Source organism: Brachycentrus maculatus, unplaced genomic scaffold (genome assembly GCF_059751285.1).
Source record: "Brachycentrus maculatus isolate JH-2025_06_01 unplaced genomic scaffold, ASM5975128v1 h1tg000757l, whole genome shotgun sequence".
NCBI lineage: Eukaryota > Metazoa > Arthropoda > Insecta > Trichoptera > Brachycentridae > Brachycentrus > Brachycentrus maculatus.
In genome coordinates this window covers 294,516-322,337 of record NW_028281487.1, presented here as the reverse complement: position 1 = coordinate 322,337, position 27,822 = coordinate 294,516, and the positions used below count along the sequence as shown (strand labels likewise).

Sequence of the window (27,822 nt, the reverse complement as noted above, 5' to 3'; positions counted from 1 at the left end):
ACCTAAGTATAAAAATAAAAGCTTAATGGAATTTATTTGTGTTTGGAGTCAGCTAACAATAGTGTTTTTTTTATATTTAAAAATAAAATTATATTAATTGTTTTATTCCTATTTTCAGAGTACATCCACAGCAGCACGCCGAAAAAGTACACAAGCCCACTGTTTGGTAGCAAACAGTTAGGATAGTATTATAGACAATCAATTTCCGCATGCAGTAAGGTCGAACTCAGGTGCAGGTCCATCTGTCAGAAAAACCTATCATATAATAAATCGGCCATTTTACAACTAAGAAGCATTTCGTGGGTAAAAAAAAAACAAGTTAGATAGTGAATTCATTATAATACATCGGGAATGATTACTATGTACATTGACCCTTTCCCGGCGAAATATCATAAACAATAATAAATGGGTGAAGATCGGTTTCTTTTAATAAATCTACTTAAACAAATATATGCATGATTTGTAAAAAAATCACAAACTCCGGAGCAAGCCAAACAGTTTCTTTGGATTGCTTCAAAATATATGTTTTTTTCCTTCCAAATCATGCATATATGTATTTTGAACGGATTTACCAAAACATGATGCAATAATTCCCGAACTGGAATTAACAAATATATAGTTGAATATTGGGGGCATATGTAGGACTGAAGTATTAGAGACTTATATGTACAACCCTACAGCAAAGGTAGCCAACAAAATGGTGACTTTTTATTCTTAAAATGTACCCATTTCTTCATCAGGACAACCGCTACACCAGCGTGAAAACAGCAACAACACTTACAACATATACACTTGCACATACACAAAATATAAAACATGTGCATCTTTAGACTATCTAATAGAGGGGATGGGTCATAAAAAGTCTTCTGATTTTACTAATTGACTTCTTCGAATATTTTAAAAATAATTTTAATGTCCTCATTATCAAAAGCAAGTGCTGCATTTTGTACTGAGTAATGATTCCAGATGCATTGAACTGAATTCAATTCTTACAGATATTATGTATAATATAATAATAAACTATCTAATCGAAAAGCAGATACCCACATTGACATATAATCGCAAAACATTTTTACATTCTGACTTAGTTTGTAGGAAATAATATAGCATGTATTTACTAGATGTGACTAACCACATTATATAAAAAGTCTTGATTTTGCTATGACAAAATAAATATTAAATGACATTTATCATAAAGATCATTGCCAATACATATTTTTTTATGTTCACTATCAATCCAGCTAAGATAACAGAAATAATTCAAAACCATAGTTAAACTTGATGCTGAAATTTGATATGAAATTTTAATTAGTATCCAAAGGGATTTCCAATACAGAAATAACGAAAACAAGGTTGAATTTACTTGTTCGTAAACCAATGTTTCAATAATGACACTTCATTTCAAAATAGCCAGTTGTAATGAATGAAATAGTACCTTCCTTATAATATTACAATTTTAGATCACAGTCTTTCAATATTTACTTACAACTGAATTTAAAAAGCTTTGCTGTATTTTTTTCTCTACCTCTCAATCAATAACGAGAACTTATGATAACATGAATCTCAGATCATATAATTTGGACTTGGCATAGTTTAAAATTTAGCATTTATTCGATGATAAAATTAAATTGTGATATGTTTTGTTTTAATTAATAATCAAATAAAATTATTAAGTATCTCAATTCAAGTAGAAAATAAAAAAGTACTGTATTTTATAAATAAGAAATGATTTTATTCGCAATTAATCAACATTGTACTGTACGCTTATGACCGGTGGATAAAAATTAAAATTCTCAGTAATGTTATATATAATCATGACTTTAGATAGGGAGAAGCAAAGAAATTTGTAAGAATTTCGTGAATTATTATGTTAATATCATTTATTTAATATTTATTTTAGTGCAAATTTATTTCAAGCGAACAAAAATTAGCTACTTAACGAATTTGTAAATAAAAATGCGTTCAAAGTTAATTCAATATGTACCAACATAAAATGAAGGAATTTTATATTTTGAGGGTATTGGAAGCAAACAGAGCAATCTCAAAACATAAATATATTGATACTAGTCTATAGTGAAAACTCTTCATAATGTATAAGACAATTGTTCTAAAACATTATATATTTTGATGATTTAGTACTATAGACTTATTCTTATACAAGTCTTAGTGAGCTTGTGCACTACACGGAATTTTACCGTCCGGCAGTCTGGTTTTGAAAAATAAAAGCAACTAGGACAATTTAGCGTGATCGAATTTACGCACAACGTGTTCACGCACCAATCAAGAGCACCGATCCGAAGAAAGATGGACAAAAACACAAGCCAATAAAAGCCAATCATCTTTTATCATGCAAACTGAACTGGCCAAAGGGAAAATTCCGAGAAGTGCACAAACGCCCTAAGGGCGTTTGTGCACTTATCATTTATCATTTATCATTTATCACTACATGGAATTACACGGAATTTTACCGTCCGGCACGTCAGTTACCGTTTTCAATTTCTGTACTCCCGCAAAGGTTACAATAGTGAGAAATCATATGCTTGCAGATTTTTTATAATTATCTGGTGACAAATAAGCACCTGTACAATATAGTCATATATTTTATGTTAACCTAGATCGCTAAATGAAGACGTGTTCAATTAAAATTTATTTGCTCGCTTCCAATACCATTAATCTGTTTTTTTTAATGACACAAATATAGCTTTTTATTATAGACAAATTGACCTATTTATTATCAGCAAAATATTGTTAATATCAGTAAGATAATGTTCATTCTCATACATAGTATGATCTGGAAAGAAATCACGCACTTTGGAGTGACCTTTAGATCATCCAAAACAGTATATTTTTTCAAATCATATGATACATATATTAATTCAAGTAAATATAGTAAAACAATATGATCCATAATCTAACTGATATTAACGATACTTTAAAAAAAAGGTCTAAATACCGTATTTATTTTAATTTTTTGAAAAGCATACCAGTTAAAAAGAAGGTATTAATATCTCATTGTTGGAGTTCTAGTCTCCTTGATTGATGTTTCAAAAATGAAGAAATCTTGAATAATTAAATTATTAGTTTAGTTTTAGATTAAGTGTAAATAACCAGATGATATGAGTGATAGCTATATGTTGTTATAATAATGTCGCAGCATCTTGAAGTCTTTGCCATAAAGTAAGTAAACATAGTTATATTTAGTTAAAAATATTTTAATGCGACTGTAATATTTCTGTATGTACAATAATTTTAATAAATTTGAACTGATGTTTTTACATATGGTAGTTTTATTTATTCTTTGAAATCAAACAACAAAATATCAAAGGTACAAAAATTACATCGTTTTATAAAACATTATTCCTTTTTTTATATAAAAACATGTAAAACATCTACAGTATTAAATAATATGAAGTGCGTTTGTAAACACAGTGTTGCAAAATATATATATTTTTATATTTATCTATGGATTTTCATTCAAAATATGTTCAAGATTTAAGAACTTTAGAAATTTATCCCAATTTAGGAACACATCCTTTTCAAAATCTCCCTCATAAACGGCTTTCTGGAAGAAAAAAAAAACAATAAGAAGACTGATAATGATTATTTTTTTATACTTAAAAATAAATACCAGTTACTAGTATTATTAGGCAGGCACGAACCTCTTTTTTTAAATTATGAATATAAGCAGGATCATAAGAATAATGAATTTGTACAATAGTTTCCTATATACAGGGTGGCACAAAATTAATCACCCTATGGAAAGATGTTTAAATTTTTGCAGATGGCGTTGTACGTCAATCATATTTGACATTTCGCTCACTCCTTTCAAGAACGTCATAAATCAAAAAACTTCATTTTTCAGGAGAACGTTTTTAAAGTTTAAAAATGTAACACAATGTATTAAAAATAAATATCAAGCGACTTATTGCAACATATCGTTTTAGGTAAAACCTGAAGGTTTTTTCTCCATTTGAAAAATATTAAGTTTATTTAAAAATATAATTAAACAATACCTTTTCTTAAAAATGCAAAAACAACACTTTCTGCCCTGTAGCGGGTAAATATTAAGTTAAAAATATGCCGCTTTTGCTGGGATATAGTACATTTTCTGGGCATTCCAAAAACATGCACAACTGAAAATTGACAAATTTTGATTTATGACGTTCTTGAAAGGAGTGAGCGATTTGTGACCTAGACAACTGCAGTATACAAACCAATTCAGAATAGCGCAAAATTCATCATCCAGTTTTGTTTTTGAATAACTTTTTTACTAAAAAAATAAAAATACTTTAAGCAATGGAAATCTTTATTTTAACTTTTCCAATTTTTTCTGTTAAGTGAAAAAGATGATTTCCGTCAAATGGCTGCCGCCAGCTTTGATACACATTTGTGCCCGTTTTGTCAATCTGTTTGTATACTGTAGCTGTCTAGTTCACAAATGACAAAAATTATTGACATGCAATGCCATTTGTAAAAATTATAACAACTTCCGATAGCGTGATTGATTTTGCGCCACCCTGTACATATACATATAGAATACTACAAATAGTAAAATCTTATAATCCTGGAAATAAAAAAGTGGTTCCTACCTGCCTGTCTTAAGATGGTTCTTGTGCATGATTTGTTCAGAATAGAATAGAGACACATAACATTTTGTACACTATTTTCTGCTAGTTAAAACAAATTTCATAGTAACCACATTATTTTAAAAACCCTTAAGTTTTTTTTTTAGTTCACAAGAATGCCTCCAATATATATCAAGTACAATGTTGTCCTACAAAATGGAAGTGACTAATAATCCGTTACTATAGTTATAATCAAAAATGTTGCCATAACAAAATGATTAAATATTACATTATCATGGATTTAAAAATTGTCATCTACATCACTGACAAGATATTGAAATTCGAAACTATGAATGTGTATGATATTAAAACAATAAAGTATTTTGATTAAGTATTAGTGGTTCCATCTCTCTGTCACTAACTGATAATTTATTACATACTTCAATATGACATGCAAGTTGTCACTGCTGATAGAATTATCGCATGTAGAATTTATGTAAAATATGACATACCGGCTGTTGGATGTGTTTTGCAGATTTAGAAGGACGAACAGCAAAGTGTGGTGGGGGCTTCAATTTGAAGTTTAAAAAGTCAAGTAAATCTGCATAACAGTAATCGCCATCAGCATTTCTTTTTATGCTGAAATAATATACAAGAAATTGGAATAAATTTTTTCCTATTTACCTAAAAGAGGTTTAATAATTTATTTCTTAAATAAAGGTACATTATACTCAATATAAAAATAAATGAACATAAATCATAAGGGTTTTAGTGATATCTCAACATAGACGAAGAAGTATATTGAGATGGGAATATGAAAGAGTGGGATTTACAGGATTCATGTGTCTAGGGGTAGGACATTGATCTCAATATCGAACTCCTTGTTAATTCATTTATGACTTTACTTTTAAAACTTCATTAAAGAGAAAATTAGCTGTGTATTTACTTTTTAATTTAAATTTTCTGCATGTTTTGTATGAAATCAAGAACTTTATACATATTTTATTACCCAATGGATTTGTTTATCTCAGATTTTATTCCTCCAATATAACATATAGTTTATATAACAGAATATATTTTGTAAAAATACATATTTACAAAGCACAGATTTGTATTTCGTGGCATACTCGGATTACTGAGCGCCCGTTACAGTTAAATGATATATTATTAGATTAAAACCAATATTTTTAGCTTTTCCACTTTATTTAAATAAAGTGGAAAAGCTAAAAATATTGGTTTTAATCTAATAATAAATTACAATGCAATTCCATCACGAAGTGTCAGTGGATAATATAAATCTATTAAAAAGTTAAATGATATTTATTCCCGATACAGTTAAATGATATTTATATTTGTTTTAATGGTTAGACTTTAACAAGGACTTCGTAATTGAGATCTTAACATTTAAAAAAAAAAGGAAAAATGAATAACAATTAAATAAAAGCAAAGTCCATCGTACCAGGACAGCATTTCGTTGAGGAGGTCAGTCTTTACAGGCAGACGAACTCCATGCAACGCTTGTATAATATCCTTTGGGGACAACTCTCCAGTTTGGTATTCATCCAAGTAACAAAGATGTTCAGTCAGCCTGTCCAGATCTTGCCATAGGTTACGCAGGAGTTCTTCATAAACCAATGCTCTGAAATTATTCAAATAAAAACAAAAGACACAAAATGGATAGACATAATTTAAATTCTTTTAAAATTATTGAAATATTATACCTTATCATGGAACGCTTGGGTTTGGGTTCAATTTCTATTTCGCGGAAGTGTCGTATGACGGTCACAAACTCGTGTTCACATAATATGTCGCACATAATATCTTTGAGCGCCCTCCTGTTAAAAATTTATAACAAATCAACATTATTATGGTGTTCAGTCGTGAACTATATCTTCTTACCGTTTTGGCGTTTTTTTCTTATGTAATTTAAGCTAAATATCTGAAGACTTTTTTGCAAAAATGGTCCTTTTTATTTCGTGTATACAAAATTAAAAATATTTTTCTTAAATATAAACCGATTTTAGTATTTCTTTCTGGTATTTAGTAGAAAACATATTACACTACACAAATAAAATAGCATTTTGTAATAAACAAACTAAAGTTAGAATGTTCAACAATCGGAAAAGACTCTAATTTCACAGCCACTTTCACTACTTTTGAGGATAATAATCGCTTTCAACATCATTATCAGACTGATCCAATATATTAAGGGCAAACATAATAGGTTTTTATAAAAAATGTATTTATATTTTTCACTAAAAATTAATTAAATTTGTCAATTTGTAAACATAACTGACGAATGGGAACATTAGACATGCGCACGCTGTGACAAAACCTCCCAGCTCAACCGTCAAAATATACTGGGGTCATTGTCGATATATCGATGGCTGCACCTTTGGAAAAGTATACCAGAGTCGATATATCGATTTTCAGTACTCTAACAATGAATAAAAGGTGGATAGACTATTTATTGAGTTTCATTCAATTTAATGATCCGAAGATCAGGTAATCAATGATTAAATGAACATTATGAAAAGAAAGAGGGAATTCATAACAGTCAAGACTTTTATATCCTTGTCATTACAATGTGAATTCAGTTCCAATCATACCACAAAAAGAGTTGCCAGTAATAAGGACAAATATTGCTTAATCACTTATAATTAAGTACTTAGGGAAAGTAAGAATTACCAACCAACTGGTCTAACAAATAAAAGACAAAATATGAAAATGGTTTGTGGGCTACATGTTTTATAAAGAGAAACATTTGTAGTACCATATGTCATACTTACTCCAATCGATTTTTAGATATCAGATGTGGATTTCCAGCATCAGTCGATGGCATATTCTTGGACACGAAATCTTTATACAGATTTTCTTTGGAAAGAAGAAAGTTCTTTATCTTTTCCATTATAATATTGATGTTCGCTTTTGGGAACTGTAAAATAAAAAAAGGTCATTATAAAGTGTGCATTTATTTAGTATGTCAGAAAAATATATATACATTTTTTTTCAAAGGATTAACCCACAAAACTTATACTTTTAGAGACTTGTCTGTAGATAGGATAGTAAGGTAAATATAAAAAACACATCACAAACACCCAGATTAATTGAAAGTGAACCTTCCTTAAATTTATTTTGCAATCGAGCGTCTACCCAACTACGCCACGGCGCCTGTCTATTATTATATCTAATATTAAGGGTTTGTTTTTTCTTTACCTCATATGGCCTCAGCTCCATGTATCTCAAAGTGTAATCATCCGAGTCAACTAGCAAGAAACAGTGATGATTAATGATCAGGGTGTTGCCCAGCCACATATCTGAAGCGACATAATGTCTGGGAGGGTCAGGAACATACATATCTTGTCCAGGCAGAAAAACTAAACTGCGTTTGAAAAACATGCCTCCCTGCAACATGTTTAAATAAATATTAACCCGCTGTATATTAACATTTTCTAACCCTTATCCACACCTAATGGTGCATAGGGTACTACATCGTATTGACACAGTATTCTCTTGATTGTTACTTTCATGATGGCGAGGTAATCACTCCTACGCTTCAGACCAGTCCAGGGTAATAAAATAAAAAGTAGACTGTAAAATCACAAATAAAAATATTATTAAAATAAATATTTTCACCCCCCCTGGGAATGAAATCCGGGATGTCCAGCATGGTATCTAAACTCGGTAACCATTGCACCACGGAGATGGACTCAATATTAATATTAATGTAAGGTTTTATTTTTTAAAATATGAATATAAAATACAACTCAATATTAATTCATGTTTTTTTTTTTAAAATATGAACAAGTCAAAAGGCCGTATCAGAGTTAAGAAGAAGCATGCGACCTTAAAGCTACAGGTTCACCAACCCCTGGATTAGGCTATAATATTTTTAAATAAGTATGAGTACACTCAAATACTAAAACATGGTAAAAAGGTATTTTTTATACTCCTTTTTATTTACAGGGAAATATATTAACGTGGACACAAAGACAGCTCGATCTTTTGGTGCTTATCTTAATTAAATGGAGGTCATTTTTTGATACCTACATACCTGCATACTTTTTGGTGTAAAAACAATTTTTTCCAAATTTCGGCACTTGATCATAAATTCGTTTTGGCATAAGCCAGTTTCACAAATAAAAACCTCAACAGTAATATATTGGTTAAGTAACCAGGATCTTTATACCTATTCTGATGATATTAATAATATAAATATAAAAACATATACAATGGAAAAACGGAAAGGGTGTTTTTACAGGGTATGCTGTTTTCCTATCTCCGACTTCATAAACGGACATAGAATCATCCACAAGGAAGCAACTGATAATGAACTTTTTGTTATCGTTCTCTGGTATATTAGAAATCAGACGAGCACAGAACCTCATGATGTACGAGTCAAAACCAATTCTGCAACAAAAAATCTTATGAAACATATAAAAGATGAAGAAAAAGAAGAAGACTCACATATCGCTCACTCCTTTCAAGAACGTCATAAATTAATAATGCGGAATGCCCAGAAAATGTACTATATCCCAGCAAAAGAGGCACATTTTTTACTTAATATTTACCCGCTACAGGGCAGAAAGTGTTGTTTTTGAATTTTGAAGAAATGGCATTGTTTTATCATTTTTTTAAATAAACAAAATATTTTTCAAATGGAGAAAAAAACCTTCAGGTTTTACTTAAAAAGATCTGTTGCACAGTAAAATAAGTTGCTTGATATTTATTTTTAATACATTTTATTATATTTTTAAACATAAAAAACATTCTCCTGAAAAATCAAGTTTTTTGATTTATGACGTTCTTGAAAGGAGTGAGCGATATATTAACACATTTCAGAGGGGTATTTTTTACGCCTGCAGACCACTGGCGATATAATTTGATAATTATGTACATATAGTAAAGACCTTAACAAAGAGATTGGTAAATAATATTCATATAAAAACATTGGATAGTTCCTTCTTTTCTGCCTTTGAAATGAGGCCGGCACAGAAATTAAATACCCTTCTCACCCTGAATCCATCGACCAAACCAGTAGAAATACCTTTCTTGTCCGAAGTGTGTTAAGAATATTTATTATTTTTGTAATTTTTTTAAAATGAATTCAACATACTTGTCTTTTTCGAAAAATTTCATAGCATTGTGCTTGGAAGGTTTCGGCGTCATAGACCTGCAGTTGCCCGCTGAGTCTTCATGAGTTCCGTGTCCATTCCATGGAGGCAGCGGGGATGGTGTCTTGGGAGGAACTGGCCTCTTAAGTGGTTCAGGAGGTAGCACAGGCTCAAAGTTATCTGAAGATAATAAACAAAATACTCTTGTCAAAGAATAGACAATGTCACTCTAGCCACAAAAACATGCAGCTCGTAGTTGTCTATTATTTGAAACATTAAAAATGAAAGTCTATTTATATAAAAGTTTATTTTAAAAGTCAATGAAATATACAAAATAATCATACCTAATCCATACTTCACGCGGTAATATTCCTTAGTAAAGTCGTCACAGTCAGTTAGAATAACCATTCGCCCAAACACATTGAGAGGAGCCCCGATAATGAGGTCTGAAGGACTAAAAGTCTCCGTAGGTTCGGGATGGATAGCATCTGGAGACATGAGAGCATATCTCATCTCCTATAAAGTATTATAAAATTAACAAAACTATTGAAGCAATATTCAATCAGAATGGGCTGCCTAGGATACATACGCATTAGTGGAGCTAAACCCATCACATGGGTCAACTGCATGAAGCCGTGAGCAAAGTGCATAAAACAAATTACATAGAGTAATTTTAGTAATTTTTCAATATTTACATCATATGCATTACATAATATGCACCATTCTAGTAACATACTGCCTTAAGACCACTTGAATCAAACTGCTAATAGGATACAGGACAGCGTGTGTTTTCAATACACACTCCATATCATATGGTAAAATATTATACTCTTTTATAAGTTGTATGCATATTACCCACATTCTTTATGCGATGGCATCAGCCTTTATAATCGCAGAAAAATGTGTCAATACCTTGAGTGGCCTATTATCCTCAAGCAAACCAAAAATATGTTTAAAAAACAAAATAATTGTTGATAATTTTTTTTTTCTAAATTTGCAACTGGGCGGTCACAACTGTTATCAAAATAAAGGCGATTAAGTTGCCTAGACCATGTACTTCACATGCCTTCCAAGAACTGCAATTAAGCTTGCCTCTTTTAAAAGGCATCAAGTTCCCACAGCCAAAGGACGTCCACAGCTGACAGTTTGTCGGCAGTTCTCATCTGAACTTCAGAATGCGGATTTCACTTGGGAGGATGCAAAGGAGCTGGCAGGGACAGAAAACCCTAAAGGCAGTTCGTGGACTCCGTATGATCCACATAGGGAGCGGAAATGGATGAATCAATGATCAATAATGCAAATATTTTGTCTTCTTCCCTTCTCTGTCTTATTCCTCATTACTGAGGGTTGTGACCATTGTGGAAGCAATGACTCTTCTCCAGTTATCCCTTGACTGCGCTGCACGTAGCTCTCCAACCACTGAGGTGCCTACTGCTGACTTAACTTGATCAAATATAGTTGATGCAAATATATTATTTAAAAAATTATGTTAACGATTTAAAGATTTTTGTAACCTTTGGCAGAGGACATCGCCGTAAAAATATTGCCTTGACATCCGAACTGTCTTGTTTTCCCAAGTGTTGCTTTATTTCTATAGTGTCATCTGCTAAATAGTAAAATATTTCCAAATGGTATAACTTCCCATATTGTGAATCTCTGTCATCCCAATATCCTTGAAATCTATAAAAAAATTAATCTAATTTTTTATATTTTCATGGAAAATTGTAAAAAATAATCTTCTATTGGAGATTGATGATCATAATTTAATTTATCCTCTCCATACATACCGCACCAACTGTGGGGCCATAAAATACTAGGTCAGATAGGTTTTGGCCCCAAGTTTTATGGGGCCAAACCCTATCTGACCTAGTATTATTATTATTTATTTTTAAGGGGCATAGTAATTATTTCAATCTGACAATATTTATTATGTGCGTGGCATATGTTTAAAATGTTGATATTCAATCAAAAAATTTAGTTTCAGAATTGAAAATTCATTAAAAAAAAAAACTCATTCCACAGGGTACAACCTTATCATTTATATCTTACTATTTGAGAGGTTAAAATATAAAATTGAACATATTTTTTAAAGTCATTGGGTTACCATTGCCATACTTTTATCTAGCCAAACATTTATTTTATTATAAGTGTTATTTTGGTAAAAAAAAATTGCTGCAATGATTATTGGTTTTACATTTGTTAATATGCATGAACATATAGTTTGTAATAATAAAAAATATATATTCAATTTACTAATTTTGACACTTTTATAAATATAACCGGGTGATTATTAAGTCTAGTAAACATTTCTTGGTGAAATCACATTACAAAATCATTTTCAAAAATACATTGTATTCAAATACTCACTTTAAAACTTTTTTATCAAACTCGAGAAACTGCTTTTCTGATTTTATGTGCTTTACTGGTTTCGGAGTTCCTTTAAATTGCTTCAACTGGTAACAATATGAAAAGATAGAGAAAAGAGAGAAATACAGGAATACATGATTAAAAACAAAATAAAAATATTAGAAAGCAGAACAAAATATAAGACATACACATTTAAGCCCAGGAACTTCGATGGGATCTGAAACTTTTATTCCAAGTCGGTTTAGAAAATGTCTAGTGAATTTATCACAGTCTACAATCTGTAAAAATAATTCAATCAATTGAAATAAAACCAGTTTTAAAAAATTAAAATAAATCACAGATGTTTTCATATACATAATCTTGATAAAACATACCTTTACAATTTGTTTTGTCATGGTTTTTTTATGATAAAAAGGGTAACTTTTCATATAAATGTGACAGTTAAAAATGGCAACTACCCTACCATATAATTAAATAGAGACATACCAAATAAACTCGTCCATAAACATTAATCTCATTTCCGACATTCAGATGTATTACATCAAAATAACAATTTTGTAGCTTCGGCAAAGGCACTTTTTGACGACTCACAATAGTTCCTAAAGTATTAAAAAAAACATTGTAATGACTAACGGTGCTGGAACACTTTATGACGAGGAAGACGGAAACGCGCAATTGGAAATAAATATTTATTTAGCCAAACGTATAAAATTATCAGGGCGAGAAAAGCAAAGCGACGCTAATAATTTGAGTCGAAGCATGATGTTTCGCTTCTTAACAGTTCTGAGTAAAAATACAAAGAAAACACGTCACCAAACCGATCAAATAATACTCAGTACTGAAAACTCAAAGGAAAAATAGCGCGATGTGTATATATTTAAATTATTATCTAATCTCAGCATGAAATAAGACAATGTCTATCCATTGCCTAGGCCAAGTTGTGTTTTCAGTATTGAAATTACATGAAATATAAAATAAAACTTTTGGATAAACTAATTTGTAAGGAACAAACATAATGCATAACAAATAAATCAATTACAATTTGAAGGTATGAGATGAACTGAATTGAGTAAGTACCTACCGTGCTGGATTAATAGCATTGAAAGCTGTGACTATAATAGTACATAACATATATAAATGTATGTATCTCATTATGATTTTTGTTTTTCTTATATAATTTAAGTATACCATCGAATATCACGATTTAATTTTGAATGTGAATTGTATAAACATCAGGTATTGTAAAAAAAAAATTGGAAGACACCTTGAAAGAATTACACCCTTCAGTTTTATTTTTAAAACGTCATAAAAAGCCACTAAAAATATGTTACCATACCTTGCAAAAGGCTACTGTTGAGAGTTTTAGGCTCAATGATTTTCATTGTTCCATCCTCGAGATAGAAGAATATCTTGACACGTCGTATCAGGGCTGGTCCATAGCGCAATTCTTCTAGAGTTTGCTGGTAATATGCATCAAATACTAGTGCCTGGTAAGTCATAAAGCAATACATTGAAATGGAGTCAATGGCACATCATCATATTATTATTTGCTTATCTCAAAAAGACAAGTGATCTAAAATCAGTAGCATCAAAACAGTTCATAAACTATGACAGATTATCATCTATAAATAATATTAAAAGCACTTTGCGATTTTTCATTTTATAACTTAAAAAATAAAGTTGTTTTAAAATAACTTTATGTTCTATTTCAACTTAATTATATGAGTTTATAACAATTTTTTTTAAATATTGTATTTTCTTATTTATTTAAAGCAACGATAATTCTGAAAAGCCACATCATATATCCTGATTTATGTAAATAGGCTTAGTAATACGGCTGTCCAAACTTAAAACACAGTAAGGGTAGTTTTTTAGTGCGTTTTTTTTTTGCATTTTTGGACTAAGTAGAATCTACTTAGTCTAAAAGTGCAAAAAAAACCTACTACAAAAAATGTCCCTTACTGTGTTTTGAGTTTGGACAGCCGAATAGGCCCAATGATGTAACTAATAGATAGGCATTAATGCTAAAATAGCTCAATATCCACTGTTAACATACGATACTTCGATTCCTAAACATTTATTTATTTTGGTGACAATACTATAGTTTTAAAAAATGTATCAAATGATCATGTCCTTCTCAGCCTTTCTTAGTCTCTCAATCCAACAGAATTCACACCATTGAACAGAATTCATACCACACAATCACCCTTGAGGTAGTATTTCACGAGAATGCCGCAATACAAATTGTCCAAAATTATTATTTGAAATCTGCTTTACCATATAAAATTTGACATAGGTATTTAAATTTGACAAGATAACATGCTAATATGAAAACACTTTTTGAAAACAACAAATGTTTCGGTAATTTTGACATCTTAACACATTGTTTTCGGGAAACGCTCAAAAGCATCATTTACATACTGTTGGTAGAGAGTAGAAGACGCTTATAAGCATTCTATTTGCTTACTTTTTGGTAGAGCGCGAGAGATGCCAAAAAATATTGTACAGATTGGAATCGGGTTTGTGGTTTCTTTTGATTAGGTTACTAGTGATTAGTATATGACCCTAATTAGTATAATTAGGATCAGGGTTGATAAAAAAAACCACCCGACAACAATGTGTTCAAATAAAACATTGCATGGCCTGTTGTGTAACTATTTAATACACAGATACCACTTTAACTGATATGGACTCTATGCCAAATTAATAGCAATCATAGATAACCTCTTTGTCGAAGAGCAACCAAGCTGGCTGATTTGGCGTAAGTGTTTTCACATAAAGTGATGGTGATTCGGGAACAGGTTTATCAACTAACATTGGATTTTTCCCGGTTGTCAAACAAAAATGTTGACTTCTGCCAAAATACTCTTTGCCAACCTAGAATTAAAATGTTTAATTTAAAACTGGAAAACAGAATGTGAGCCTATTTTAAAATATTCAAAAAAAAACTGTTACATTAGAATTGAATGAAAGTCCCGGTATAAGAGGTAGTTTAGGTTTTGCTGACATGATTTAATATATTTTTTTGCAATACTTGAAAAATTAATTTCTTATTAAAAAGGATCACAAAGGTTTGTTGTAGAAGTATTGAATTTGAGTTGAAAATAACAACAGTTGCCATAGAAACATAATAAAAGGGGTGCCCCAAAAAGTACCTACCATCAATAATACCCAGGTACTTCAAATATATCAGTGAGGTCATGCAGAGAAGTACCGAAACAATGGTAATTGACAAACATTTTCATATTGATTGAAGGAAAGGTGGTTGAAATAATATAAGGAAAATGTGTGGACAAAAGCATTTATTTTATATCACAGATAAATTCGGTAAGTACAAAAACAAATATTTTATTTATTACTTTGGTACACAACGCATATGTAGTTGCAGTATAAAATGTTAATAAATAATAAAAACAAAAACAAAAAAACAAATAAACAATACACGTGTCTTCCAAAATAGAAAACATTTCATTTTGAAGAAAAAAACATATTTTGATAAGCAAAATATTTGACAAGAAATATATTTAATACTTTCTAATATAAAAATGCCTGGTTGACATTATTTATCTTTCAAAATGATTTAACATATAAAATACTTATTTTACATTGTTTTTTTACTCACTTTTGATATTTTAAAAATAAAGGTTGAGATAATACGGCTGCCACTGATACAGATTAAAATATTTAGAATTCGGTTGCTATGACACCAGTCAATAGGCATAGCAACCCTTGTAAAGAAACATTTTTTAAAAATACTGAAATGATTGTATTTCCCAGCTAACTTATCAAACAGTGTAAATCAATATATAAATACTATGTGAAATTCAGCACAATGTAAACTTTTCAGTTAGAATAATCAATCATTTCCAGTTATTCTTAATATACTGAACTATTTGATGAACACCATCTCTACCAGCAAGTCCACTCACATACCCTATTTCAAACAGAATATAGGTATCATGACTACGCACGCAAACTGCAGCTGTTAAATAATCAGCAACTTGCGATGCCGAACAACTCGCTGAAGCCGCCGAAACACTATTTGACGGGTCAATAATAGAACTAGTTTCTTTGACAGACATGATACCTTCTCTACTCGAAGATATGTGTTCTTTCCTTTCACAATTAACGCCTGGCATTGAATGCTCAGTTTTAGATTCTAGAATATTCATTTTACTATCTTTAAAAAGTAATTCATCTTCAAATTTATTTCTTTTTTTGTCTATTTTATTGATATCGAGAGGATTGTCCATTTTACGTTTCAAATTCACATTGTTTATGGAGTCACTTTTGCATGTATTACTTTCATTATTTGTATAATTTTCCCCACCGTTTTGAACTAAGATATTAGACACAATTCCAGTATTATCTGCGTTTAAAACAGCGTCTGATTTTGCACTTCCTATATCCATTTCCTTTTGTTTTTTAAACTTCTGTTCTCTTCTGTGTTTCCGCTGATTGGACCAAGTATTTTTAAACGCCTTAATTTCCAGTGTGGAAATAACATCCTTTTGTTGTAGAAGTTTCCAATGTAATTCCAATTCTTTGAATATGTGCAGCAATTTGAGAGTGACATCCTTTACTTTGTAGTCTACTCCGGGGATTGGTGGGATAACAAAACTCATACACTTATTCTTTATATTGTTTTTTGTTGGAGGACCTGTAAATAAAATATGAAATATCAATTTGAAAATACAGCAATATTTTTATGTCAAAAAATTTAAATAAACAACAGCTTCAATATAACTCAGTTTACCACAGTAGTTTACCACATAAATATATTTTTTTTAAATAAAAAAAATGTCAGGACTAATATCAACCCTTTGTAAGTAATAAAATATGTCACAGAAAGATTTGAACATATTTCATCTAATATATTTGTACCGAGTTTCCAAGGTTTGGCATTAAAGTTTTTTTTTATTATTGTAAATTGGAGCTAAAGATATGTAATAAAATACAAACAAAATATGTATTTTTTTTTAAAAAGTCGATCTGTGAGTTATGTTAGTAAAATTAAGAGGTTTATATTTGGGTATGATAAACTTTTAAAATAGTTAGCAGGATAAATGGAAACCATTTTTTTAATGGGTAGAGAGTAATTTAATATATTTAGTATATATTTTAGGTATGTATTTTATAGTGTGAATAAAACCTTGTTTCAACAAAGTGGATTTAAAGGATAACATTATTTATAATATTGTACATAGGAAATAGTGTCATACATGGTACCAATAATTTTGGTTGCAGATGTATGTATATAATAGATTAATAAGTACGGTAGAACGAGGCTACGTGTACTTTGATGTGTTACTTGAGCCCAGTACAAAAAAAAAATTAAATCTGTGTTTGGTCTACAATAATGAATGTATCTTGACAATATGTCAGGGAAACAATGAATCATGTCGATACGTTCATTATTGTAGACCAAATACAGATCTAAATTTTTTTTTGTACTGGGCTCAAGTAACACATCAAAGTTCAAGTAGCCCCGTTCTACAGTATGTAAATTATTAATGCAACAGGATACTTACTGCTATTAACTAAATTAGAGGAATCAACTAATGACCAGGCCAAACCCCAACGCGTGGTTTTACCTTGTGTAAAAGTGGTTTGGGCAACTTGGCTCACTGATAATTCTTTCAAAGTTCTCAGCAAAGGTTTGAGTGAACTTTTGTGGCCTAGCATCGTAGTGTAGATCCTAAAAAATCAGATTATTATCTAAAATTTTAATAAGCAAAACTTTACAAAAACCAATGACAACACTTTTTCTTGATATGCATGGACCGAGAAATCATGAAAACACAGTGAAATCTGGCCAAATAAAATTGAAATGAGTTTCCATGACTAATTGCTTCGGTTTTCTGAATTGTGATTTTAATTTCAGAAAGAAGTAGATAATAAAAATTGAATATAAAAATATTCTTTTAATTATACATAATAAATCTGGAATGCAATACAAAAAGGCAAAACAACCTTAAAGCTGTAGTGAATACACATTGAATATATCTACACCAGTTGATAGTTGGTAATAAAAGAATGGCCAATAGATGGCAGTCTACCAGTGTCACCAACATATTCATACAAAACTGGATAAGTATTGCATATTAAGATATGTACATGTTAATATATTTGATAATGATAAGAAGAGTCATATTTTAAATACCAATAAATCTGGTATAGGTAGGAAAACCCTAGTATGGAGTTTATTGACAAACACGATAACATATCATAATTACCTAATTTTGTCCTTTAATATTAAGCTTTCGCGTATGAGTTTAGTAACAAAGGAGACTTCTCCACCTTCAGTGACTATTTCTTGAAGGGATCCGGTTCTGGCGTTTCGAGGTGGTGCCCTAAAAATATAAATAAAAAATGTTAACTTCTATAATAAGCGCAAAGGAGTTTTTTCTCTATTTAACGCAAGTAGAGGAGACAAACGACAATTCCATATAATGTAAATTACTGAAAACTGAAAAACTTTTTTTTTAAATACAGAAGAAGTATTACAGTATACACAGTTCTCAATTTGGTCATTCTACATAGAATTTTTTTTAATAAATAAAAATAAAAATTCAAAATGATGGTAAAAATAATTTTGTAAATTAATTTAAAATACAGATATTTTATTTTATCTACAAATCGCATGTTATGAATCTCAGTATGATTTTTATTGCAGCAGTGTAATGATTCACGACAGGCACTTGCCTGTACCTACAGTACACGCTACCTACCTTTAAGACATTATTATCATAGTGACCAATTGTGAGCTATTGAATATTTTCTCAATAATGAAAACATAATGTACTTTTTTGTACAAAAAGTATAATACACTCAGACCTCGCTTTGCGTCGTTTCACTTTGCGTTATTTCGAAGTAGCGCCGTTACTGAATTAAGACTCATTTTCGCTATCTTTGATGTTTATATGATTTCCAATGTAAAATAGCAATTCACTTTGCGTTGTTTCAATTTGCGTCGCGATATATTGGAATGTATCTACAACGCAAAGTTGGGTCTTAGTGCATAAACAAACCAATTTCGATTATAAACTAAGTTCTATTCAGTTATAATCCTTCTTTCTGAATATGACTTTTTTGTAAAATATAACAATTTCATATATGCTAGATTTTTTTCACCGACTTAAACATAGGTATAAAAGTAGGTTACCTCTCTAGATTACGTGCTAAGTCCATGTCATCAAGAGAAGAATAAAAAGGCGGGTTACACATGCAAAAATCAGCTCCGTCCAATGAGCCTCCGTATGCCTTGAAACAATGCAACAAAAATGAAGCATCTTTTTCAACTTTCTTGACTGTAATAAAAATTATGTAAGAATTAGAAATTATTTACTTAAAAAAATATGAAAATAAATTTTTTACATGTATTTGTGCATTGGAAAAATTAAAATATACATGAATATAATATAATTATGTGCTTTGTAAGAAACATCATATTCCAAACATCATTTTATGTTTAAGGGATTAAATATGTATGATGAGATATAACTAACTAACTAACCATCACGCCGCTTCTCCGCAGGGGTAGGCAGAGAGAATAGAACGCCACACCACTCTGTCTTTGCAAACGTTCTTCGCCTCTTTCACCTTCATACATCTCCTCATACATACCTGCTGATTGTTACGACTCCTAACCTGACCACTTTCAAGTATTTGGCATACCAGATCGTACCATGTTTTTTTCGTGATGAGATATTTGTATGAAAAATAAAAGGAAATCAAATTAAAGTAAAAGTAAATGTTTTAATTAATTTTTTTGTAAGATCTTTATCGTAAGAACAAGATTTAAATTATCTATTTCTAGATTTAAAGTTGCATCAACTTAACCTTTCCTTTACTGTGCTAAAAGACTTCTGAGTGTTACTGAAAATGTGATTTAAAAACAGAAAAAATGTGAATTTTCCTAAAGATGGTTTAAGGTAAACAGACATACCTGATTATTTTAATAAAAATTAAACACTTGAATAATCCACTTAATTGAGTTTTATTTTTATTTACGACTAGTTTCGAAAACGACAATTGTTTTCATCTTCTGGTACAAATTAAAACACAGTTAATTACAGTTTTAATTTGTACCAGAAGATGAAAACAATTGTCGTTTTCGAAACTAGTCGTAAATAAAAATAAAACTCAATTAAGTGGATTATTCAAGTGTTTAATTTTTATAAAAATAATCATGTCATTCCACAAAGTTAATGCCGAATCAATAAATAGACATACCTGATATGAATTTTTCAAGTCGATTTTGTTTTATATTCTTTAATGCCATATTCACACTGTTTTCATCGACCTCAGTTGCCTGCATTCGCCAATTCAACTTATTGGCTGCCAACAGTGGATAAATACAACATGCTCCAGTACCTAAACCAAAACAATTATTTTTAATTTATGTTTTACTTAATAAATACCGTTTTAGTCCGCCTCCGCAGTGTAATAGTCAGCACGCTCGGCTACCGTTCTGGAGGTCCCGGGTTCGATTCCCAAGGGGGGTAAAAATAAATATAAGTAATTTTTCACTGTAATATTTATTCAATATTACCATGGACTGGTACCTGAAGCGGAGGGCTGATCACCTTTCCTTCATGTGTAAAACGATCATGATAACACTGCGTTTATAAGACACAGTGCCCTATGCACCATTGGGGTGCGGATAAGGGTTTTACTATTATTTTTTTTATTAGTGAATACCGTTATTTCTTAAAATCTATTGTGACACGTGTTTCAATGCATTCCGCATCATTTTCAAACACCGTATGTTTAAAAATGATGAGGAATAGATTTTAAGAAATAATGGTATTTACTAAGTAAAATTTTAATTAAAAATGGATAGATTTTACCACAAAGTGACTGCCGAATCAATTACTGAAAAATAATTATGTTTGAATGGTAAAGGAATGCATTCATTGATTAAAATCAATTAGCTTGATTTCGTTACAGAAATAGACAAATTCAAACATCATTTGCAATGAAAAACATCAGTGCAGATTCTTTCTTGATATTTCCATGAAACGTTTTTATTGTGTCGCAGAAAAGTTAATAACCATTAAAATAATGAATATCTTTTGATTTACAAAGAAAGCGAGATTCCACTAAGACTTTCTAGATTTTATGAATTTCTTTAGTGTCACACAGTCAACACATGCCAACAATAAATACCTTAATTTTTTTTTACCTATATCTATTCCAATGATGTCATCTTTTCTCCCCGCTGACTCTAAAATATCTTGTAGCCAAAGTAAATAGTTTAGACGCAAAGGAATGGTCGGAACTAGCCGATCAGAAGGTATATCAACTTCTAAGCCAAAATCCGCATGGAGTAAACATTTTGTAAGAATAAGGAGAGTATTCGGGTCTTTAAAATTGATTCTTACTGTGCCGTTGAGATCCTGAAAGAACAAGGACATTTATAGGTTATGTTCAAAACCAAAAACAGATATTACTACGCCGATTATATTCTAAGGTTTTCAAGAAAGAAAAATGTAATAATGATCTGGGATTGTACTTACGATCGAAGAGATTTTCAAGAATTCCGGATATTGAATCGCAAGTTTAGAAAAATCAGGTGGAACCTTGTAAATGTTTCGAGGATGCATATTGTAAAATACCACACGAAATGTTTAACGGCACACAAAATGTATACTCAAAGACTAACTAATTGTATACTTTGAAAGAAACCATATGTTCAATTAACGTCAAACCAAAATATTTACTTGGCGTTTTACATGAAAATGTCAAACTTTTTAAACGTCAAATAAACGTTATCATGACGTTTTCGTGCTTGGCGCTAAACCGGCCTACGGCCTACATAACCTCACAAAAGATAAATGGTAAATTGTTGCAAGTCTTCAAAAAATAAAGTACTTGAACCCTACGAGTATCTATTTAGTTAGAAAGCGAAAATCTTTGGTTTTAGTATTTTGACGTTTGATAAGAGGTTTTGTTTGTAGATTTGACAAGATTTGACTGATTCTTGGATGGCCACCTAGTCATTTTCGATTTGTTAGTTTGTATATTTTCATCTGACTACGTTATGTAGATTTAAAAAAACGCATATAATATGGAAATTATAATGAATATAGTCATAGTTATAACATCTATATTATCGGTAGTGCAGTTTGTGGATTCGAAATGTGAGAATGTACGAGCAACAGTAACACAAAAATTGATAAACGAGGGCTTCCACAGGTATTTATCGTTCTTAAAAATTTAATACTATTTCAAATATGCGTACGACTTCTGCATTAGGAAGTCCATTTACCCTCAGAATGGCGGTTGAACCTAATTATCCCATCGGCTTTAAAAAAAGTTAACTTTTAATGTTCTTATCTTTGTAGAAATATCCAGTATGTAATAAACTTCAATGAATACAATGGATTAGACTTGTGGTCCCACGGGGTTTGTTCGCTCAGTGTTGAACAGGTCCTGCCTACCGGCACATTTGTAAATATAGATGAACTGCATGATATGAGAAGACTTGATAAGGTAAAATGCTTTTCATAAAAATTAACACAATTTTAAAGACAATACTTTATAAAAACAGATCCTTTATTCTACGAATCTCCAATTCTAATAGGATTAGACATTTAATGAGATGTAGTGAGTGAGGTCGATAGACAAATAAAGTTCGCTTGACTTCAGGCTGTCAAAAAATTCCAATGATCAGCACAAACTTCTCTATTAAAACTCACATATTTTTCAGTAACAATTTTAAAATCTGTAAAACCAAGACCTGTATTGAACACTTGAAATTTGCAAATTATTTGTTAACTTCTTGTGTGAACCCTGCCTTGCAGAATTTCAAACTACAGTAAACCCCCCTATAATGTTGATATAGGTACCACGTTATCAGAGGGAAAGTTACAGGCGGTTGAATGTTTTTGAATTAATTGTTTTTTAATTTGAAATAACTCAGTCATTTCCGCTAGTTAAAATTTAAAAATACAATTTAAAACATTAATCCCTTATAATATTTCCTAAGATAAAGGGGTACCTATCTCAACGTTGTAGGGGGGTTCACTGTAGTTTGTAATGTCAAATTAAAAAAAAAAGTATTATCATAGGTCAATTGAAAATGGTCCATGTAAAAGGTTAAAATCTCTTGTTCCTCATGCATAGAAAATACATCATTTGACGTTAACCGGTTGATATATCTATTTTGTTTTCATTTTAGGTAAATGCCTGCCCGGTAGGAGATGTGGATATTGAGCAACCAGCCCAAGTATCTCTGCCTATAGTGGTTCACATGTACTCTCCCGTTAATTCATCAAGAATCATGATAACTTTGCCAATTCATCTAAGATACCACAGCCCTAAATTAGGCGGAGGGTATGTGATACATTTATTTTTCTTAAAAATATTATTATTAAACCACATCCGCTCCCTATGTGGAGCATATAAAGTCTAAAAACTGTCTCCAAGCTTTTCTGTCTGCTGCCAGCTCCCTTGTATCCTCCCTAGTCAAGTCTGCGGCCAGAAGTTCAGACGAGAACTGCCGACGAATTGTCAGCAGTGGTCGTCCTGGGCGGCGCAAACCTTGATGCCTTGTTAAAACAAGCTTGATTAAAGCTCTCTGGAGGCATGCGGAGTACATGGCCAAGCCAACTAATCGCCTTTTCTTGACGACAGTTGTGACCAAGATTTGCTGCGTCCTACGCCTTATCTCTTCATTTCTCACACAGTCATACCACCACATGCCTAAAATCCTCGCAGACACCTATTCTCAAAGCTAAGTACACGGTTGCTCTGGGCCCTTGTAAGGTACCATGTTTCACAGCCGTATAAGAGAACAGGTGCAATGCAGGAATTGTATAGGCGGCATTTGGTCTTCACCGAGTATAAATCTGATCTCCTGACAGCCTTAGTACTGTTAAATGCGAACCATGCGAGTCCTAAACGCACGCCCAGTTCCTTTTGAAGGCTGCCATTTTCAGTTATGCACAAATAAGTCCTTAAAAATAATTATATCATACGCATAATATTATATACCGCCTGATAATCTTAGATGTTCCTAAATTTCAATATTATATTTTAGCTTTGAAAAATTTAATATTGGGTATCCGTGGATTTATTTGCGATGTCCAAACAACGTGTTCAAGATGTGTAAACCTGCAGACACTGTTCTGGCTCCATGTAGCGCTTGCTCCCCACATCGATGTTCTTGGCACAATATAACCGTCACTCCGGTAAGCATTATTTATAATTTTCTTTGACTTATTCATAATCAAAAATCTTTGAATATGATTCTAAAAGTAATGAATTGAATTTCATTTTGCAGCTTTGCATTCTTTCCTCATTTCGCCTTTCGAACATTTATCATACATTATTTTATTTATTGTAACTGCAGACAGTTGGATAGTGTTCCATTTTTAAAAAATTGGGTAACACATCCAAAATTAAACAAGGTTATTGGATTGAATTCGACTTTTATTTACATATACGTATACATATAAACACAGTGTTTGATAATGTCTTAATAAGACAAAACGCGTCACAAATTATCATAAATAAAAGTATCATATCGTAAATAAAAGTAGAATTCAATCCTTGTTTAATTTTGGATATATGTATTACCTAAAAATACATTATTTTGCCACACATATGTCTGAAAGAACTCATTTTGACTGCATTTGTCTGCTTTCTTTTCCCAACTGCATGCTTCACTTCCATACATCAGTACCTAAACTAATCTTCCCTTATTCATAGAACTAGTTTTATTATCTCTGACCAAGAATGTTACGGGGCTAGTCAGATTTATTATTGATCTTAAGGTGGAGACTGACCGGAGCATTTCGTCGTAACACCGCTCGCGGCGAGCATTACCGAGCATCCAAAACTATGGATGGAGCGCTCGGCTCGGTGTACGGACTGCCTGAATGCCTACATTGTAACATGTTACGTTACCACGAAATGCTCCGGTCAGTCTCCACCATTAGATGACTTTCTTCAATTTAGTTTTTTTTTCAGCTAACGAGTAAACTTGAATTATCAGTCCCAGTGGGTGACGTAAATCACATCACCCTTGTGTCAATTGCATCACTGCTGGTGTCCTTCGGAGGCGGTGTTTATGTCATGGTCAACCTGTTTGCCACGTTCCCGAATGTTCCAAGAAACAATCTACATTCATCATATAAGAAATATAAATAAATGGTCAACAAAAAATATTAAAATTATCAGCATTCCTTTTCAAAATATTAGTACAGTAAGTCCTCTACTAACGTGATTTTGACTTGCGTGAATTCATACTTACACAATTAAAAAAAAAAATTCTCAAGTTCTTTGTTATCATAAACTTTTTTGTTGATGGGATGAGAAAAAGAGAAACGGCACTAGCATCTCTCCTCTCTCAGGTACACACAAAGTAGTTTGCACTTAAATGTAACTCTGTATTTACACATAAATAATTATGTATATATCTGAATAAATTATAACTCCTTAAAATAATAATAATTTCTTAAATATATGGAAAAGATCTGTTCAGTTTTCACATATCGCTCACTCCTTTCAAGAACGTGATAAATCAAAAATCGTCCATTTTGAGTTGTGCATGTTTTCGGAATGCCCAGAAAATGTACTACATCCCAGCAAAAGAGGCATATTTTAAACTTAATATTTACCCGCTACAGGGCAGAAAGTGTTGTTTTTGCATTTTGAAAAAAAAGGTATTGTTTAATAATTTTTTTCAAATAAAGTAGTTATTTTTCAAATGGAGAAAAAACCTTCAGGCTTAACCTAAAAAGATCTGTTGCACATTAAAAAGTTCAATGAGTAGCTTGATATTTATTTTTAATAAATAATATTGTATTTTTAAACTTTAAAAACATTCTCTTGAAAAATCAATTTTTTTGTTTTATGACGTTCTTGAAAGGAGTGAGCGATATGAACTTATGTCCTTTGAAACTAGCACATATTATGACATACCATATATCAAAAAAATCACAAATATTTTTTTTCGACTTGCACGAAAACCTTTGGAACGAATTAGTCACGTAAGTAGAAGATATACTGTAATGTAATTTGATACATTTAAAAAAAAATGAGCTATGCTATAAGAATTTCCATTAACCGGTTGTATTATTCTCCTATCATCTTATTTATTTTTTACCATGTTATTTAAGTCAATGACATTCCTTTATACCTCTTTTTCATAATTTTATGAAAGTAATTTTTTTGAAAATAGGACACAATATTTATTTAGGTTATTTTTGTAAGTTTTAGTATGCATATATGGGATGTATATGAAATATGTAAGTGTGTATTATTTTCTAGTTTTGTTGTTGCTGTAATAACAATATTATCTGTGATTTTATCCAAAATAAAATTAACCTGACTTTCATTAAAATATGAGTTCTGAATAGATGTTTGAAGTTCAAATTATGAGAGAAACGATCATTAAAATTGGATTGCCTCTTTCATCATAGTGGATTTCAAAAGAATCGCAATAATTACCATGATAGATGAAACATGAACAGTTAGTTTGTAATTTGAGTTCTAATAAAATATATAGCCTCAATATAAAGCCTCAGCAGAGAATGGTTAGATGTTATGTTACTGACCAGAGTCAGTACTTCTATACGGAGTTAAATCCTGGACCCTCAAAGTCAGCACTATGAACCAACTAGAGGCATTCGAAATGTGGATACATCGTAGAATGCTATGCATTCCATGAACGATATGGTTAGCAACTAAAACATGCTCCAAAGAGCAAAAGCAGGGAGACAGTTTATGACTGATATCAAAGTCCGAAAGGTGTCCTATCTGGGGCATGTGCTGAGAGTAGAGAAGTACGAGCTATTGCACCTAATCATGAAAAACAAAATATAGGGTCAACAAGGTGTGGGCAGAAACAGATCTTCTGGCTCCGGAATATACGAGATTGGACAGGGATCAGGACCGTTGAGGCGCTGTTTAGAGCTGCCCAAGACAAGGAAAATTACTCTCAAGTGCTAGTCGACGTAAGGGGGACCTGACACGACACAGACAAAAGAAAATAAATTATATTTATTGTAACTGCAGACAGTTGGCAGAATTCCATTTTGAATTGTTGGGTAATATTTCCAAAATTAATCACGGTTATTGGATTGAATTCTACTTTTATTTACATTCGTCTTATTAAGACATTATCAAACATTGACCAGGCATTCAGTGTTTGATAATGTCTTAATAAGACGAAACGCGTCACATATTATCATATGTATGTAAATAAAGTAGAATTCAATCCAATAATCGTGTTTAATTTTGGAAATATTACCCAACAATCCGATAAAATATATGTAACTATTTCCATTATTCGCTCTCAAGGATGGAATTAATTATTGTTTTGTTTTTGAGTTTCATGAATCAATAGATTTTTGTGATAAAGTAAATTGTCTCATATGTACATATATAACAAATTATTTTTATTCCCTTATTTATACCAATAGAGTATAGAGTACTATATGGAAACATTATCTGTCTTAAGTATAAATGTAATTTGATAAGTGTTATAAAGTAGTGATGCATATCCAAAGATTTATTACCCGATGAAAAATTCTCAATCACTTTAGTACATATGATGGATAAAGGTAAAAACTTGTAATGCGTATAGTATTTTAAATAACGTTTTTGTTTAAATGAAACAAACAATAGTATGAATTTTATTTATTTCATCAAATATTGATGCTCATAAAAATTCTATCTTAGTAGTAGTAAAATAATAAAATATTAGTTTATATTTAATAATATATAAAAAGAAAATGTTCAACCTTATCAACCGACCAGCGGAC

At 31.1% G+C, this 27,822-nt stretch overlaps 4 protein-coding genes across 7 annotated transcripts in view; 2 read left to right on the top strand and 2 right to left on the bottom strand.

Moving 5' to 3' along the window:
- mol (dual oxidase maturation factor 1 mol) overlaps window positions 1-504 on the top strand; it is a 167,560-nt gene extending 167,056 nt beyond the window's left edge. For all 3 annotated transcript variants that reach the window (XM_088275023.1, XM_088275026.1, XM_088275024.1), the window contains one exon: window positions 119-504. In XM_088275023.1, coding sequence (XP_088131149.1) covers window positions 119-170 — 52 coding nt within the window. In that variant the 3' untranslated portion in view covers window positions 171-504. The remainder of the gene's footprint in view (window positions 1-118) is intronic.
- A 347-nt stretch (window positions 505-851) lies between these two features.
- LOC148300284 (EF-hand domain-containing family member C2-like) lies at window positions 852-15,767 on the bottom strand. Of its 2 annotated transcripts, none has more exons than XM_088275019.1 (16): window positions 15,669-15,767; window positions 14,771-14,923; window positions 13,383-13,533; window positions 12,533-12,645; window positions 12,235-12,324; window positions 12,047-12,132; window positions 11,194-11,359; window positions 10,024-10,195; window positions 9,682-9,859; window positions 8,825-8,975; window positions 7,782-7,970; window positions 7,355-7,500; window positions 6,287-6,400; window positions 6,025-6,204; window positions 5,078-5,204; window positions 852-3,562 (listed from the first exon to the last, which is right to left on the bottom strand). In XM_088275019.1, exons 1-16 carry the CDS (start codon window positions 15,765-15,767, stop codon window positions 3,461-3,463), a joined length of 2,217 nt encoding a protein of 738 aa, XP_088131145.1. In that variant the 3' UTR covers window positions 852-3,460. The 2 variants fall into 2 exon arrangements, with proteins under 2 accessions (XP_088131145.1, XP_088131147.1); XM_088275021.1 differs by lacking the exon at window positions 15,669-15,767 and adding an exon at window positions 15,002-15,144.
- On the bottom strand, window positions 15,332-21,869 carry LOC148300283 (U6 small nuclear RNA (adenine-(43)-N(6))-methyltransferase). Its single transcript, XM_088275022.1, has 7 exons — window positions 21,568-21,869; window positions 21,234-21,447; window positions 20,282-20,422; window positions 19,212-19,356; window positions 18,283-18,399; window positions 17,578-17,744; window positions 15,332-16,706 (listed from the first exon to the last, which is right to left on the bottom strand). The coding sequence occupies exons 1-7, from the start codon at window positions 21,652-21,654 to the stop codon at window positions 15,907-15,909; spliced, it is 1,671 nt and encodes a 556-aa protein (XP_088131148.1). The 5' UTR covers window positions 21,655-21,869; the 3' UTR covers window positions 15,332-15,906.
- A 102-nt stretch (window positions 21,870-21,971) lies between these two features.
- Window positions 21,972-26,405, top strand: PIG-X (Phosphatidylinositol glycan anchor biosynthesis class X). Its single transcript, XM_088275027.1, has 5 exons — window positions 21,972-22,246; window positions 22,396-22,543; window positions 23,232-23,386; window positions 24,093-24,243; window positions 25,025-26,405. Exons 1-5 carry the CDS (start codon window positions 22,119-22,121, stop codon window positions 25,202-25,204), a joined length of 762 nt encoding a protein of 253 aa, XP_088131153.1. The 5' UTR covers window positions 21,972-22,118; the 3' UTR covers window positions 25,205-26,405.
- Window positions 26,406-27,822: the final 1,417 nt, after the last annotated feature.